General features: G+C 42.9%; 1 protein-coding gene across 1 annotated transcript in view; it reads right to left on the bottom strand.

The window, feature by feature from the left end:
- The window catches only part of PPARG (peroxisome proliferator activated receptor gamma), an 81,627-nt gene that overhangs the window by 35,407 nt on the left and 33,614 nt on the right, over nucleotides 1–12,606 (bottom strand). The window contains exon 2 of the mRNA XM_073574253.1: nucleotides 2,551–2,800. Within this exon, the coding sequence (XP_073430354.1) occupies nucleotides 2,551–2,785 (235 nt within the window). The 5' untranslated portion in view covers nucleotides 2,786–2,800. The remainder of the gene's footprint in view (nucleotides 1–2,550; nucleotides 2,801–12,606) is intronic.

Below are 12,606 nucleotides of genomic sequence, written 5' to 3'. Positions count from 1 at the left end.
ATCCTTGGACTACTTCAGACCATTATGGCTCTTTTCTAATTAATAAATTGGTGAATCAGGGTGTCTGGGAGTGTTTTTAAAAATAAAATATTTTAGTGTTTTTTCTTCCTTTTAAATTACTGAGTTAGTAATGGAGTGTCTGACGCCTCTCCATTTCTAACTCCTGGGCTTGATACCAGCTGACACTACACAGCTGACATCAACCCCAATATATATTACTCTGATTGCCACTGGACCTTGGCAATCGGGAAGAGCTGGGCAAAGCACCAGAATTGGTGCACCTAATGGGGGAGCCAATTGTGGAGTATCTGCGGGCTGGTATTTTTAGGCTCGGAAGGGGCAAATATCCATGGAACATCCCAGACTGATAATATCAGCCCTCAGTTGTCTGCTTTACCTTAGCTGGTATATTAGTGCTCGCTCATCACTAATAAATACTAAAACCGATCAGGCTGAATTTGTATGCTGACAGTTATACTGTGAAAAGGTCTGCTACTGCCCAACTAATCTGAAACAACTCCATTCAGATGAATTTCCAGGCACACAAATTTCTGTAGTAAAATCTGTAGTGTGTGATTTCACCCTTAAACTAAAAAGAAAAAAAAGTGCTGAAAAACACATAAAAAAGTCTATGCTTTTTGAGTCAAAAGAAAAAACTGTGGCAAAAAATGTGTGTGAAGTTCACCTTACACACCACTATTCATTTAACTATAAGGATATGGCAACATTGCAACATGTGTCGCGTGACATTTATCTCAGTATCGCGCTGTAACATCGCAAATAATGATTTCCTTTAGTGTCCAATTGCACTTTGTGACCTGCTGTGACTACTACACAGTCGTTAATGTTTCCAAATGGGTTCTACTTTCTGTCGATGGTTGCAAGCTGCACACCTCTAACTTGCCATAGACTTTAATGAAAGTCGCATGCAACTGCGAATTGCATGGGACATGTCTGCCTATGGCTGAGTCTCGCCAAATCAATTCTTAGACAAGTCCAACCGAAAACATCAGTGCAACTTGTCTGCGACTCGAAGACATGCAACTTTTTTATTAGATGTGTGATTTTGCAGTAAAGAAAGGTCAAGTCGCAGACAAGTCACAAGCAGTTCTCAGTCGCATGCAACTTTCAACAAAGTCCATGGCTAGAAAGTCACATATGACCTGCAGCCAGAGTCTGAAAATCCAATGCATTTGAAAACATGTGCAACTTTCTGTTGCAATCGGAATAGGTTGCAGGTTCCAACGAGACATCATAGGAGATCATTACATGCAATGTCTCATGTGGAATGGCAATCTCAGTGTGTGCAGCTCTTGCCTTATACCGTCTTGTACATGGATTACAGTAGGTACACACTGTTCTGTCTTGCAAAACATATGAAGGAGAAGAACATGGTGTTATGGAGGGATAAACGCTCATAAGAAGCCTGCGTGACTCTCATATTAAGCATTCATGACCTATGTCGGACTATCCAAAAATCAAAATGGTAATTTAGCCGACGTATATAATGCAGTAATATAAATCATATATGATACAAACTTGCACTGGTGGTGATTGAAATAAGCCAAATTAGTATTCTAGCGCTACGCTATGATGGTCTTCGGTAAGGAAGGGGGGCCTCAAACTGTCCCTGAAACTGGGACCCTAACTATCCAAGTCCCAAGGGTACTCTTGAAGGTAGAGACGACCGAGTCTCTGACCTTACTGTGGTCCTGTTAAACCCTGATCTGTCCCCTCCCACACTCTATGAGGCATGGGACAAAAATATAGGGTAAACATGACACAAAGACAAAACAGGGATAACAGACAGCAACAAACATACAAACACTCACCAAAGGTAGAGAGGTATATGAGGAAGAATAGGAATGTACCAACCAAATGGGAATAGGGTCCAGGAGATAAACACACACGTACTACAGCAAACTAAAGATCACTACTACAACAACTCCACTCCAGCCACTCAGCACAGGAAGACAAATATCCAGTAGCAACAACAAACTCCTATTCAGCACAGCGTCTCCAAGGAGCTAGGAAGCAAAGCTTTCACTGGCAAGGCAGAGAAGGTCTGGTCAGGTTTTATAGGGAGAGGTAGTGACCAGATCAGAAGCAGCTGAAAATGGAGCTACAAGTTACTGACCAGCATAGAAAGGGTTGCTAACCTATGCAGCACCAAAGGAAACCAAATTCATGTAATATGGGATACAAACACACAGACTAAGTGGAAGATCTGTGATTAACAGTACATAGTGATCTTCTACCCACAGATCTCCCAGGAGGACGTGACACACTTGTGACAGCTAGTTTTGCATAAATACAAATTAAATGTAACCATCCAGTCTAGCTATTCACCACTGTGTACCAGCATAACCATCCAGTTTTAACATTGGTCCCTTTTAAGTTACTGATGCAATTTTTAGGCCTTCAGGATATATAAGCCACCGTTGTTTAAATTATCCGGTACATTATTGAGCAATTATATTGTATTACATGAAGGTAATAATTATACAAGACTCCAGAGAGCAATCACGAACATGGAATGAGTCAGCGTACTTTGGCAGTCTTGTAGTTTCAGCTCATACTTATAATCAGCGTCCATTTGGTCATTTCGGCACAGGAAGTTCTTATCTTCTAGAATGTCTTCATATTGAGCAGCAGAAATACTTGTAAAGTCCACCGTTGCAAATGGCTTAATGTCAAAGTCATGGGAATGGCTCTCAATACCAGAAAAGTCTACTGAGCTCATGCCAAAATTCATCCCCCAAAATGGCATCTCCGTGTCGACCATGATTGCTGTTGTTTCCTGGAAGAGAGTAAAAAGTCTATTAAGAGACTGTGAAAAATACGGTAAGTGTCGTTTCACGGCTAAACACATAGGATTATCCTGTGATTGAAACAGACTGTTGAATCGTCAGACACTCTGGTAAATAATTATGGATAATTTTGTGTATAAAGGGTTGGCATGGTTTAAACACAAATGAAGTTGAGTTGAAAGTAGGGGGTCCTTTATTTAGGATTCTCATCTTTGAGCCAAAAAGGAAACCAGTTACCAAAAGTGATTCTCTTTCTGGAGGGCCTGTCCTGCAAGGGTCTCAGTACAGTTGAGTGGTTTAGGGAGGTCATAGGGGTAGTTACCCTGGGTGCCAAATTCTAAGGGGTCACAAAATTTTACCCTTAACCCATCCACATTGTCTACTGACTGAGTAATGCCAGTAAAAGCTGCTTTTTCCTGCTCTCTGGCAAGCAGCTTCTTTGTCACTTTGTTTGATGTTGAAAATACCTATGCAGATCATCTGTTGTACTCTGCAGAGGCAGCAACCAAGATGAAGAAGATCATGGTATACAGTAATTTAGTGAGCTTTGTCATCTTGATCAATGCCTTTGCAGAGCACAGCAGCCAATGACAAATCTGTTTCGAATTCTGCGCTCTGCATAGGGATTTCTGCAAACAACTGGAAAGACAGAGCCGCTCCTAGGGTTAGGGTTAGAGCTAGGGCTGTGGTAGGGTTAGGTTTAGGGCAGCTGTAATAAAATAGTTACATTAAAAAACACTGAAGTGTAATTAAAAACGTATAACAGATTATTTTTATACATTCTGTGCCAAATTTTGGAAGAAAGAAAAAAAATAGAGATCCAAAGGGAAAACTATAAATACATCACTATTTTTCTTAAAATACAATACCAATGCCTGGGGAATAACAGGTTCAATACTCGACTAGTAGAAGGGAGTGCCAATGATCCCTGGTATAAGGAAGGGGCAAATACTAGCCTTGCCCTGGTTGCTGGCAGCCCATTCTACACCTCTGGCATTGTGCAATCAGCTAAATGTCAAGGAACTTTTCTAACAAGAGAAGAACTCCTTTAAGTAAGTGCCCATCCTACAAATGTACCAGTTTCCCAGTGAGTATGATATATAAATAATCTGTTGTAAAGTAAAGTATGATGTAAAATCAGTGTCATTGAGGATGAATCCTGTTTGCTAAGGGAACGTACACAGTGACAAAGTCAACTTATTTCTTAACATCCATTATTTCCTTCCTTTCTATTACAGTATGTAATATACTGTATGTGTCACCTGATAAGGTGCCACAGATTACACAGAAAAAAGGAACATAATATTATAACATTATATATATTATATATAATATAATGGAATATATATATAATATAATATTATAACATTATATATAGATATTATAACATTATATATAGAATATAATATTATAACATTTTGCCTGTTTGATTGTATACTTAAAAAGGTGGTCCCAAAAATTACAATTTTATCACATATCCACAGGATAGACTAATCACTGCTGAGACCCCCTGCTGATCTGTGTCCCTCATTTAAGGGGCCTTTCAGTTCCATTGAATGGACAACCAATGCTGCATTTAAACAGGACACACAAGACTCCAGTCATTTTGATCAGCGGGGTCCAAACAGTGTACAACCCCAGAGATCAGACACTGAAACACCATGAACACAGCATGCCATCAGGTCTACCATGAACGGAAATCCAGTGCTAATAAAGAGCAAGCTCCGTAAATGTGGTTGACTACCATAAATCATCACTATTTACCACTATTTACTGTACTGTATTGTATGAATATATATATATATATACATATATATATATACAGTGGGGCAAAAAAGTAGTCAGTCAGCAATAGTGCAAGTTCCACCACTTAAAAAGATGAGAGGCGTCTGTAATTTACATCATAGGTAGACCTCAACTATGGGAGACAAACTGAGAAAAAAAAATCCAGAAAATCACATTGTCTGTTTTTTTTCATTTTATTTGCATATTATGGTGGAAAATAAGTATTTGGTCAGAAACAAAATTTCATCTCAATACTTTGTGATATATCCTTTGTTGGCAATGACAGAGGTCAAACGTTTTCTGTAAGTCTTCACAAGGTTGCCACACACTGTTGTTGGTATGTTGGCCCATTCCTCCATGCAGATCTCCTCTAGAGCAGTGATGTTTTTGGCTTTTCGCTTGGCAACACGGACTTTCAACTCCCTCCAAAGGTTTTCTATAGGGTTGAGATCTGGAGACTGGCTAGGCCACTCCAGGACCTTGAAATGCTTCTTACGAAGCCACTCCTTCATTGCCCTGGCGGTGTGCTTTGGATCATTGTCATGTTGAAAGACCCAGCCACGTTTCATCTGCAATGCCCTTGCTGATGGAAGGAGGTTTGCACTCAAAATCTCACGATACATGGCCCCATTCATTCTTTCATGTACCCGGATCAGTCGTCCTGGCCCCTTTGCAGAGAAACAGCCCCAAAGCATGATGTTTCCACCACCATGCTTTACAGTAGGTATGGTGTTTGATGGATGCAACTCAGTATTCTTTTTCCTCCAAACACGACAAGTTGTGTTTCTACCAAACAGTTCCAGTTTGGTTTAATCAGACCATAGGACATTCTCCCAAAACTCCTCTGGATCATCCAAATGCTCTCTAGCAAACTTCAGACGGGCCCGGACATGTACAGGCTTAAGCAGTGGGACACGTCTGGCACTGCAGGATCTGAGTCCATGGTGGCGTAGTGTGTTACTTATGGTAGGCCTTGTTACATTGGTCCCAGCTCTCTGCAGTTCATTCACTAGGTCCCCCCGCGTGGTTCTGGGATTTTTGCTCACCGTTCTTGTGATCATTCTGACCCCACGGGGTGGGATTTTGCGTGGAGCACCAGATCGAGGGAGATTATCAGTGGTCTTGTATGTCTTCCATTTTCTAATTATTGCTCCCACAGTTGATTTCTTCACTCCAGGCTGGTTGGCTATTGCAGATTCAGTCTTCCCAACCTGGTGCAGGGCTACAATTTTGTTTCTGGTGTCCTTTGACAGCTCTTTGGTCTTCACCACAGTGGAGTTTGGAGTCAGACTGTTTGAGGGTGTGCACAGGTGTCTTTTTATACTGATAACAAGTTTAAACAGGTGCCATTACTACAGGTAATGAGTAGAGGAAAGAGGAGACTCTTAAAGAAGAAGTTACAGGTCTGTGAGAGCCAGAAATCTTGATTGCTTGTTTCTGACCAAATACTTATTTTCCACCATAATATGCAAATAAAATGAAAAAAAAACAGACAATGTGATTTTCTGGATTTTTTTTTCTCAGTTTGTCTCCCATAGTTGAGGTCTACCTATGATGTAAATTACAGACGCCTCTCATCTTTTTAAGTGGTGGAACTTGCACTATTGCTGACTGACTAAATACTTTTTTGCCCCACTGTATATATATATATATATAATATATATAAAGCTCAATGTGGGTGTGTATGTATGTGTGTGTATGTCCGGGATTGGCATCCGCACCGTCGCAGCTCCAGCCACAAAATTTGTCACAGTCACACGTTTGGACTCCGAGAGTGTCCTAGGCTATGTTGTGAGGTAAAATTTTAACCCCGCGCGTTCCAATTCACCAAACAATTTTGCCCCTATCTACATAATGGGGAAAAAGTGTGTGCGTATCAAGCCCCGCCCCTCATAATGATGTCATAATGGTTGCCATGGCGACGCTGATGTCATAATAGGTTGCAATGGCGAAGATGCTGTCACAATGGTTGCCATGGTGACGATGATGTCTTAATAGGTTGCAATGGTGACGGTTATGTCATAACGGTTGCCATGGTGATGATGATGATGATGTCATAATGGGTATATGGGCACGGGACTATGGGATGGAGGATGTGTGATGGGTATATGGGCTCGGGACTATGGCATGGCGGATATGTATGATGGGTATATGGGCATGGGACTATGAGATGAAGGATGTGTGATGGGTATATGGGCACTCGACTATGGGATGGCGGATATGTATGATGGGTATATGGGCACGGGACTATGGGATCGTGGATATGTATGATGGGTATATGGGCACGGGACTATGGGATGGAGGATAATTATAATTTGCTATAACTAACCACAGTTAGTTACTGTGCCCGGGCAGCGCCGGGCTCTTCAGCTAGTATATATATATATATATATATATATATATATATAAAGCACATCAGGATCCCGACCATGGTGATGGCAATAATGATACACACGAAACAGTAGAACAAACTTAACGTGACTCAGGAACCGAAGCACAAAACATTTCACTACAAATATATTGAAAAATACTAAAATAGGAATATCTGGCATATATAGTTGCTGACTTATTAAAATAAAAGGCGATGTATCCAATTAGCCTTGGGCAGTGCCCCTCCATGACTGCCAGATGTAGCATATTAGGACATATGTTTTCCATCTCTGCCCTACAACTGGCCATAGACATGACACTTTTCCAGAAGATCATGCCAATTTGGAGTCTGTAGCAGACACAATATAAGCTGACCGTAGTCACACAAGCACTTCCAGTGTCCCAGCGAGGGCAATCGGCTATCCGTAAGCAGCACTCCATGAAGCAAAGAGCGAAGGTCTCCCACCCTTCTAATCTTGCATTTGGCAACCCAAGTTTGTCCATATGCTGCAACCCAATCTATGGACAACAAACTGAGTAATATTTCTAAATTGTCAGTAAAATAGTTTTGAATTTTGTTTGAAGTTCTAATTTTGCAATGACATCTTTGGTGAAGCTGGTGAGCCATGAGCAAGGGCTGAAGAGCTGCATGTGGCATTGGAGCATTTGGTTGGTGTAGTGCAGCGGGGTTGGTGCAATGTGACAGACAGGCAGTGACCACAGGAAAGTTCAAAACAAATGTCTTTTAATGTCCAAAGAAAACTTACAATTTGAACTCAAAAGGTATCCTCCGGATCGCAGCCGGGAAACAAGACAGTCTGTAACCGATACTGGTTGCCGTGGACAACTGCACCACTATGTAAGCTGAGGGCTACCAGGCTTTTTGGCTCCGCTTGGCTCAGTGTTGCTTCACACATTCTGAAGCTTTGCAGAGCCTCCTGCTCTGCACGCTTGTAAACCAAAATTGTCCCACCCAACCTCTGCTGCAGGGTTTTTACAAGGAACCTGTGGCCATAGGCCACTAGGAAGACCCGGCCTGGAGGAAGTGGACTGCCCCACCTCCATCCTGTAGTCCGCTTCACAAAATAAAAGACCATGGCAGGTTTTCTTAACTCTGCCTTGGGCAAATAGCTTACCCAAGACCAACACTTACTTTTATTTTGCATTGCAATCACAGCTATGCCTGTGGCTGCAATGCACTCCCGCGGCCTCAGTATGTTTCTGTACACATCCTGGGGGACACATAGCGACCCTTGCATATAACACTGGTCACTGCCTCACATTGGACAAAATTAGCACAAAAAGGCTGATCAACAGCTGAAGATTCTGAGTCTGAATGCAAAATCTATAACAGAATCCCCTACATACCTTGTACCAATTATAATATTTGTATGCGGCTATGCGTGTGGGGCTGCCTCCTACAGCTACACCTGTGAGGCTACCCCCTACAGCTATGCCTTTGAGGCTGCACCCTAAAGCTACGCCTGTGGGGCTGCAGCCTACAGCTACGTCTGTGAGGCTGTCCCCTACAGCTAACCCTGTGAGGCTGCCCCCTACAGCTACATCTGTGAGGCTTCCCCTACAGCTACACTTGTGGGGCTAACCCCTACAGCTACGCCTGTGAGGCTGCTCCCTACAGCTATCTCTGTGAGGCTGCCCCCTACAACTACGCCTGTAAGGCTGTCCCCTACAGCTATGCATTTGAGGCTGCCCCTTACAGCTATGCCTTTGAGGCTGCCCACTACAGCTACGCCTGTGAGGCTGCCCCCAACAGCTACACCTGTGAGGCTGCCCCCTACAGCTACATCTGTGAAGCTGCCCCCTACAGCTATGCTTTGTAAAGCTGCCCCCTACAGCTAAGCCTGTGAGGCTGCCCCCTACAGCTACACCTGCCAGGCTGCCCCCTACAGCTATGTTTGTGAGGCTGCCCCTACAGCTACGTCTATGAGGCTGCCCCTTACAGCTATGCCTGTGAGGCTACCTTCTACAGCTACACCTGTGAGGTTTCCCACTACAGCTACGCCTGTGGGGCTGCCCCCTACAGCTACGTCTGTGAGGCTGCCCCCTACAGCTACGTCTGTGAGGCTGCCCCCTACAGCTACGTCTGTGAGGCTGCCCCCTACAGCTTCGCCTGTGAGGCTACCCTCTACAGCTACGCCTGTGAGGCTACCCCCTACAGCTACACCTGTGAGGTTGCTCCCTACAGCTACGCCTGTGGTGGGGTAACCCTCACAGCTACGCCTGTGAGGCTACAACCTCTAGCTTCACCTGGCAGACTACCCCCTACAACTATGCCTGTAATGCTGACCCCTACAGCTATGCCTTTGAGGCTGGCCCCTACAGCTACGCCTGTGAGGCTGCCCCCTACAGCTACGCCTGTGAGGCTGCCCCCTACAGCTACACCTGTGAGGCTGCCCACTACAGCTACGCCTGTGAGGTTACCCACTACAGCAACGCCTGTGAGGTTTCCCCCTACAGCTATGCCTGTGGGGCTAACCCCTACAGCTACGTCTGTGAGGCTGCCCCTACAGCTACACCAGTGAGGTTGCCCCTACAACTACACCTGTGGGGCTAACCCCTACAGCTATGCCTGTGAGGCTACCCTCTAAAGCTACACCTGTGATGTTGCTCCTACAGCTACGCCTGTGGGGCTAACCATCACAGCTACGCCTGTGAGGCTGCCCCCTACAGCTACACCTGTGAGGCTGCCCCCCTACAGCTACACCTGTGAGGCTGCCCCCTACAGCTACGCTTGTGAGGCTGCTCTCATGTAACTTCCTGGCTTTTGAAAAAAAAAGGAAAGTGTTTTGTGTTTTAACATGAATATGGGCACTATAAGGAGTCTGACACTAATCATTAAAATGTCACTGGACATACTATAAGCTGGCATGGTGGCAATAAGGTGGCCACTATCAGGGGATCACTGTATATCGTTCCCTGCATGAACTGAAGTCCAAAATTTTGCATTTTTTCACAAGTCAAAGTGAGCTTTTTTGACATTTTTGAAAGCTTTGCCATTTTTCAAAAAGTTACAAAGCTCCAGTTACTTATCTATAATGCTAAATGCTGCCATATTGCCTAAATTAATATCATCCTAGATGATTGTGGGAGGGGGGGATACGGGATAGGCAGTTTGAAATTAAACACCTGACCCTTCTGTTGTCTGTGAGATAAGCCGCTGCCACGTCTGTCTGGCGATGGCTCTCTCCACTATTCACATTTAAAACTCATGAAGGCTCGGTCAAGAAAAATGTTACATAATTCCTATGTAGGCACTGTACAGGACAGTATATCACTTTTCAAATGGAAGGTGGTGGGGTCAATGTATGATCATTTATATTCTGGTAGGTGGGGTGAGCACCCACACAGGTAGTACTGTGTAGGGCATCATCCAACATAAGATCGATCATGCCTCTATTACAGAAACACATTGAAGATGACTGTGCATTCATGTAGCCCTATTCGCTGAAGTTTTTGGGATTTACAAAGTCGTTTGAGCCAACGATTATCTTACAAACGTGAGTTCAAGAAAATAATGGTTTTTAGGATTGTTGTACAGCCATCAGGATGAGTAGATGGTGGAGGTCTATAGGTTTCCAAGGTGGTGGAGGTACTAGTAGACATGTAACACCGCCGTTAAGACATCATGTATTTTCTTTTAGTATACTTGGCAATCCGTGAAAAGTCTTGTCACAAAGTTATTCCGAGAATTGTCGAGTAGGATCCAGAAGCTACTCCCGAGAATTTTTCTTGAGCAGAAACAAACCAACTTGTTCCTCTATCCAGTGAGTCACTAAAACTGGCACCCGATACTTGTGTTTTCAGCGCCAATACGACAGAAAATAAATATTTCAGCATCAAATCTGAAGTGGTTACTGGACAATAATTCCATAAGAAACTGATAAACAGCTGTGGCTAGGACTTCATCTTAACCTCTGTACCCACTGGAGAGCTATCAAAACTAATTATGGACCACGCGCATTTGTCATCATCAGATACAATATGACTGGTACAAGGAGAAATTCGGATGAGTGACTAAGCTGCTTGCGTGGCGGTCAGTCTAATGACTGATGATGCGTACATCACTCCCAACACCAGTTGACTTTTATCCTAATTAGAACATAAGGGTGAGTGAGGTCATCCCGTTATATACGGGAATATAAAGATTCAAAACGATAAAATTTGATGTATCTGTCTTGCGGAAATTGTGGACGGAAAAATTTTGTTTACTATGCTCAACATATACATCAACTACTGTATATAGTGGTAGTGGCCGAGTACTTCACATCTGCCCCTATTAGAATTAATGGGGATTGATCTCCCCCACTGCAGCCACTATACAGTTAATGGAGCTGTGCTGGTTTGCTCCCCAACTGATCACATCCCTCTACCACCAGCACTGAAAACAGCTGATTGGCGGGGTGCTGGATGTCACACCCCTACTGCTCTGATATTGATGACCAATTCTTAAGGATATGTCATCAACATAAGAATACTTGACAAACCCTTTAAGCAAAAATAACCATTGGCCTAAAATTAAAGAGTTACTGCCACATTAATTTTTTTTCTTCATAAATCAATAGAGCACGTGAAAATAAGAAACTTTGCAATATATATATATATGTCAGAGAAATCCACTTCTTTCCCCTGAACAGATCAGTTATTCTCAAAATTCTCAAAACTCTGACTTCAGTGAACAGATTTTCCCATTACTGAGAAAAAGAAGACAGTTGGTGCTCATAGAGTTCTTTGGAGAACTGTAAGTGACGTTTCAGGAGAACTTACAGCCTTCTCCATAGAATTTTATAGTCACCAACTGTCATCTCCTATCTCCGGAATGGGAAATCTGTCTTCACTGAATACAGATTCTACCCATAAATTGAGAACGAAATATCATCTCAGGAGGTGAAACAAGCAGATTTCTCTGATAAGATATATTACACAGTTGCTTATTTTCATGTGTACTATTGATTTATGAAATGAAAATTAAAATCACTCTTTAAGTTATCCACAGACTTTTGCCACGAGAGTTTAAATAGCAACAAACTGGTGACTTGTAGTCTAAACACATGCAACTTCCTTGTCGTTTTTTGCTTATATATCAGCCTGCCATAGTTATAGGAACAACAAGTAGACATGCAACCCTCATGTAACGCATTCCCATGGACTGTCACTGTCATGTTACAAAAGGAATCTTCAGTCTAAAGAAGGAAAGGGCGTGAGATTTTCAATGATAATCTGACATACCGGTGTCACTTAGATATTCTTTCGAATTCATTGTATTATTTTACCTTTGTGGTTTACACCATGTAATACGCGGCACATTCAAGACACCAATTATAGAAAGTTCTGCTTGGCAGGATGTGCGGCTCCTGAATACCTGCTGCAAACTTTTGACCTCAAAGCTGTAGCTGCAAACTTTATAGACTATAATTATACAAATAGAGAGAAAGGACAAATGGGGCTGAAACATTGCCTTGTCTAGTTGTCTTCTTGCTGTGACCCATTTTTAATATTATGGAACAAAGATTTAAGTTTTTTAAGGATTTGTCTTTTGGTGCCTTGATTTCTTTGGACTTTTGAATTATCTTGGACCCAGCAGGAGGCCCTTAACCACATAATTGCCAGATGGTGCCGGTGA

Source organism: Dendrobates tinctorius, unplaced genomic scaffold (genome assembly GCF_039654945.1).
Source record: "Dendrobates tinctorius isolate UK_male_01 unplaced genomic scaffold, ASM3965494v1 ptg000038l, whole genome shotgun sequence".
NCBI classification, from domain to species: Eukaryota; Metazoa; Chordata; class Amphibia; order Anura; family Dendrobatidae; genus Dendrobates; species Dendrobates tinctorius.
Note: the sequence above shows the minus strand (reverse complement) of the source record. Positions and strands in the feature narration are given on the sequence as shown.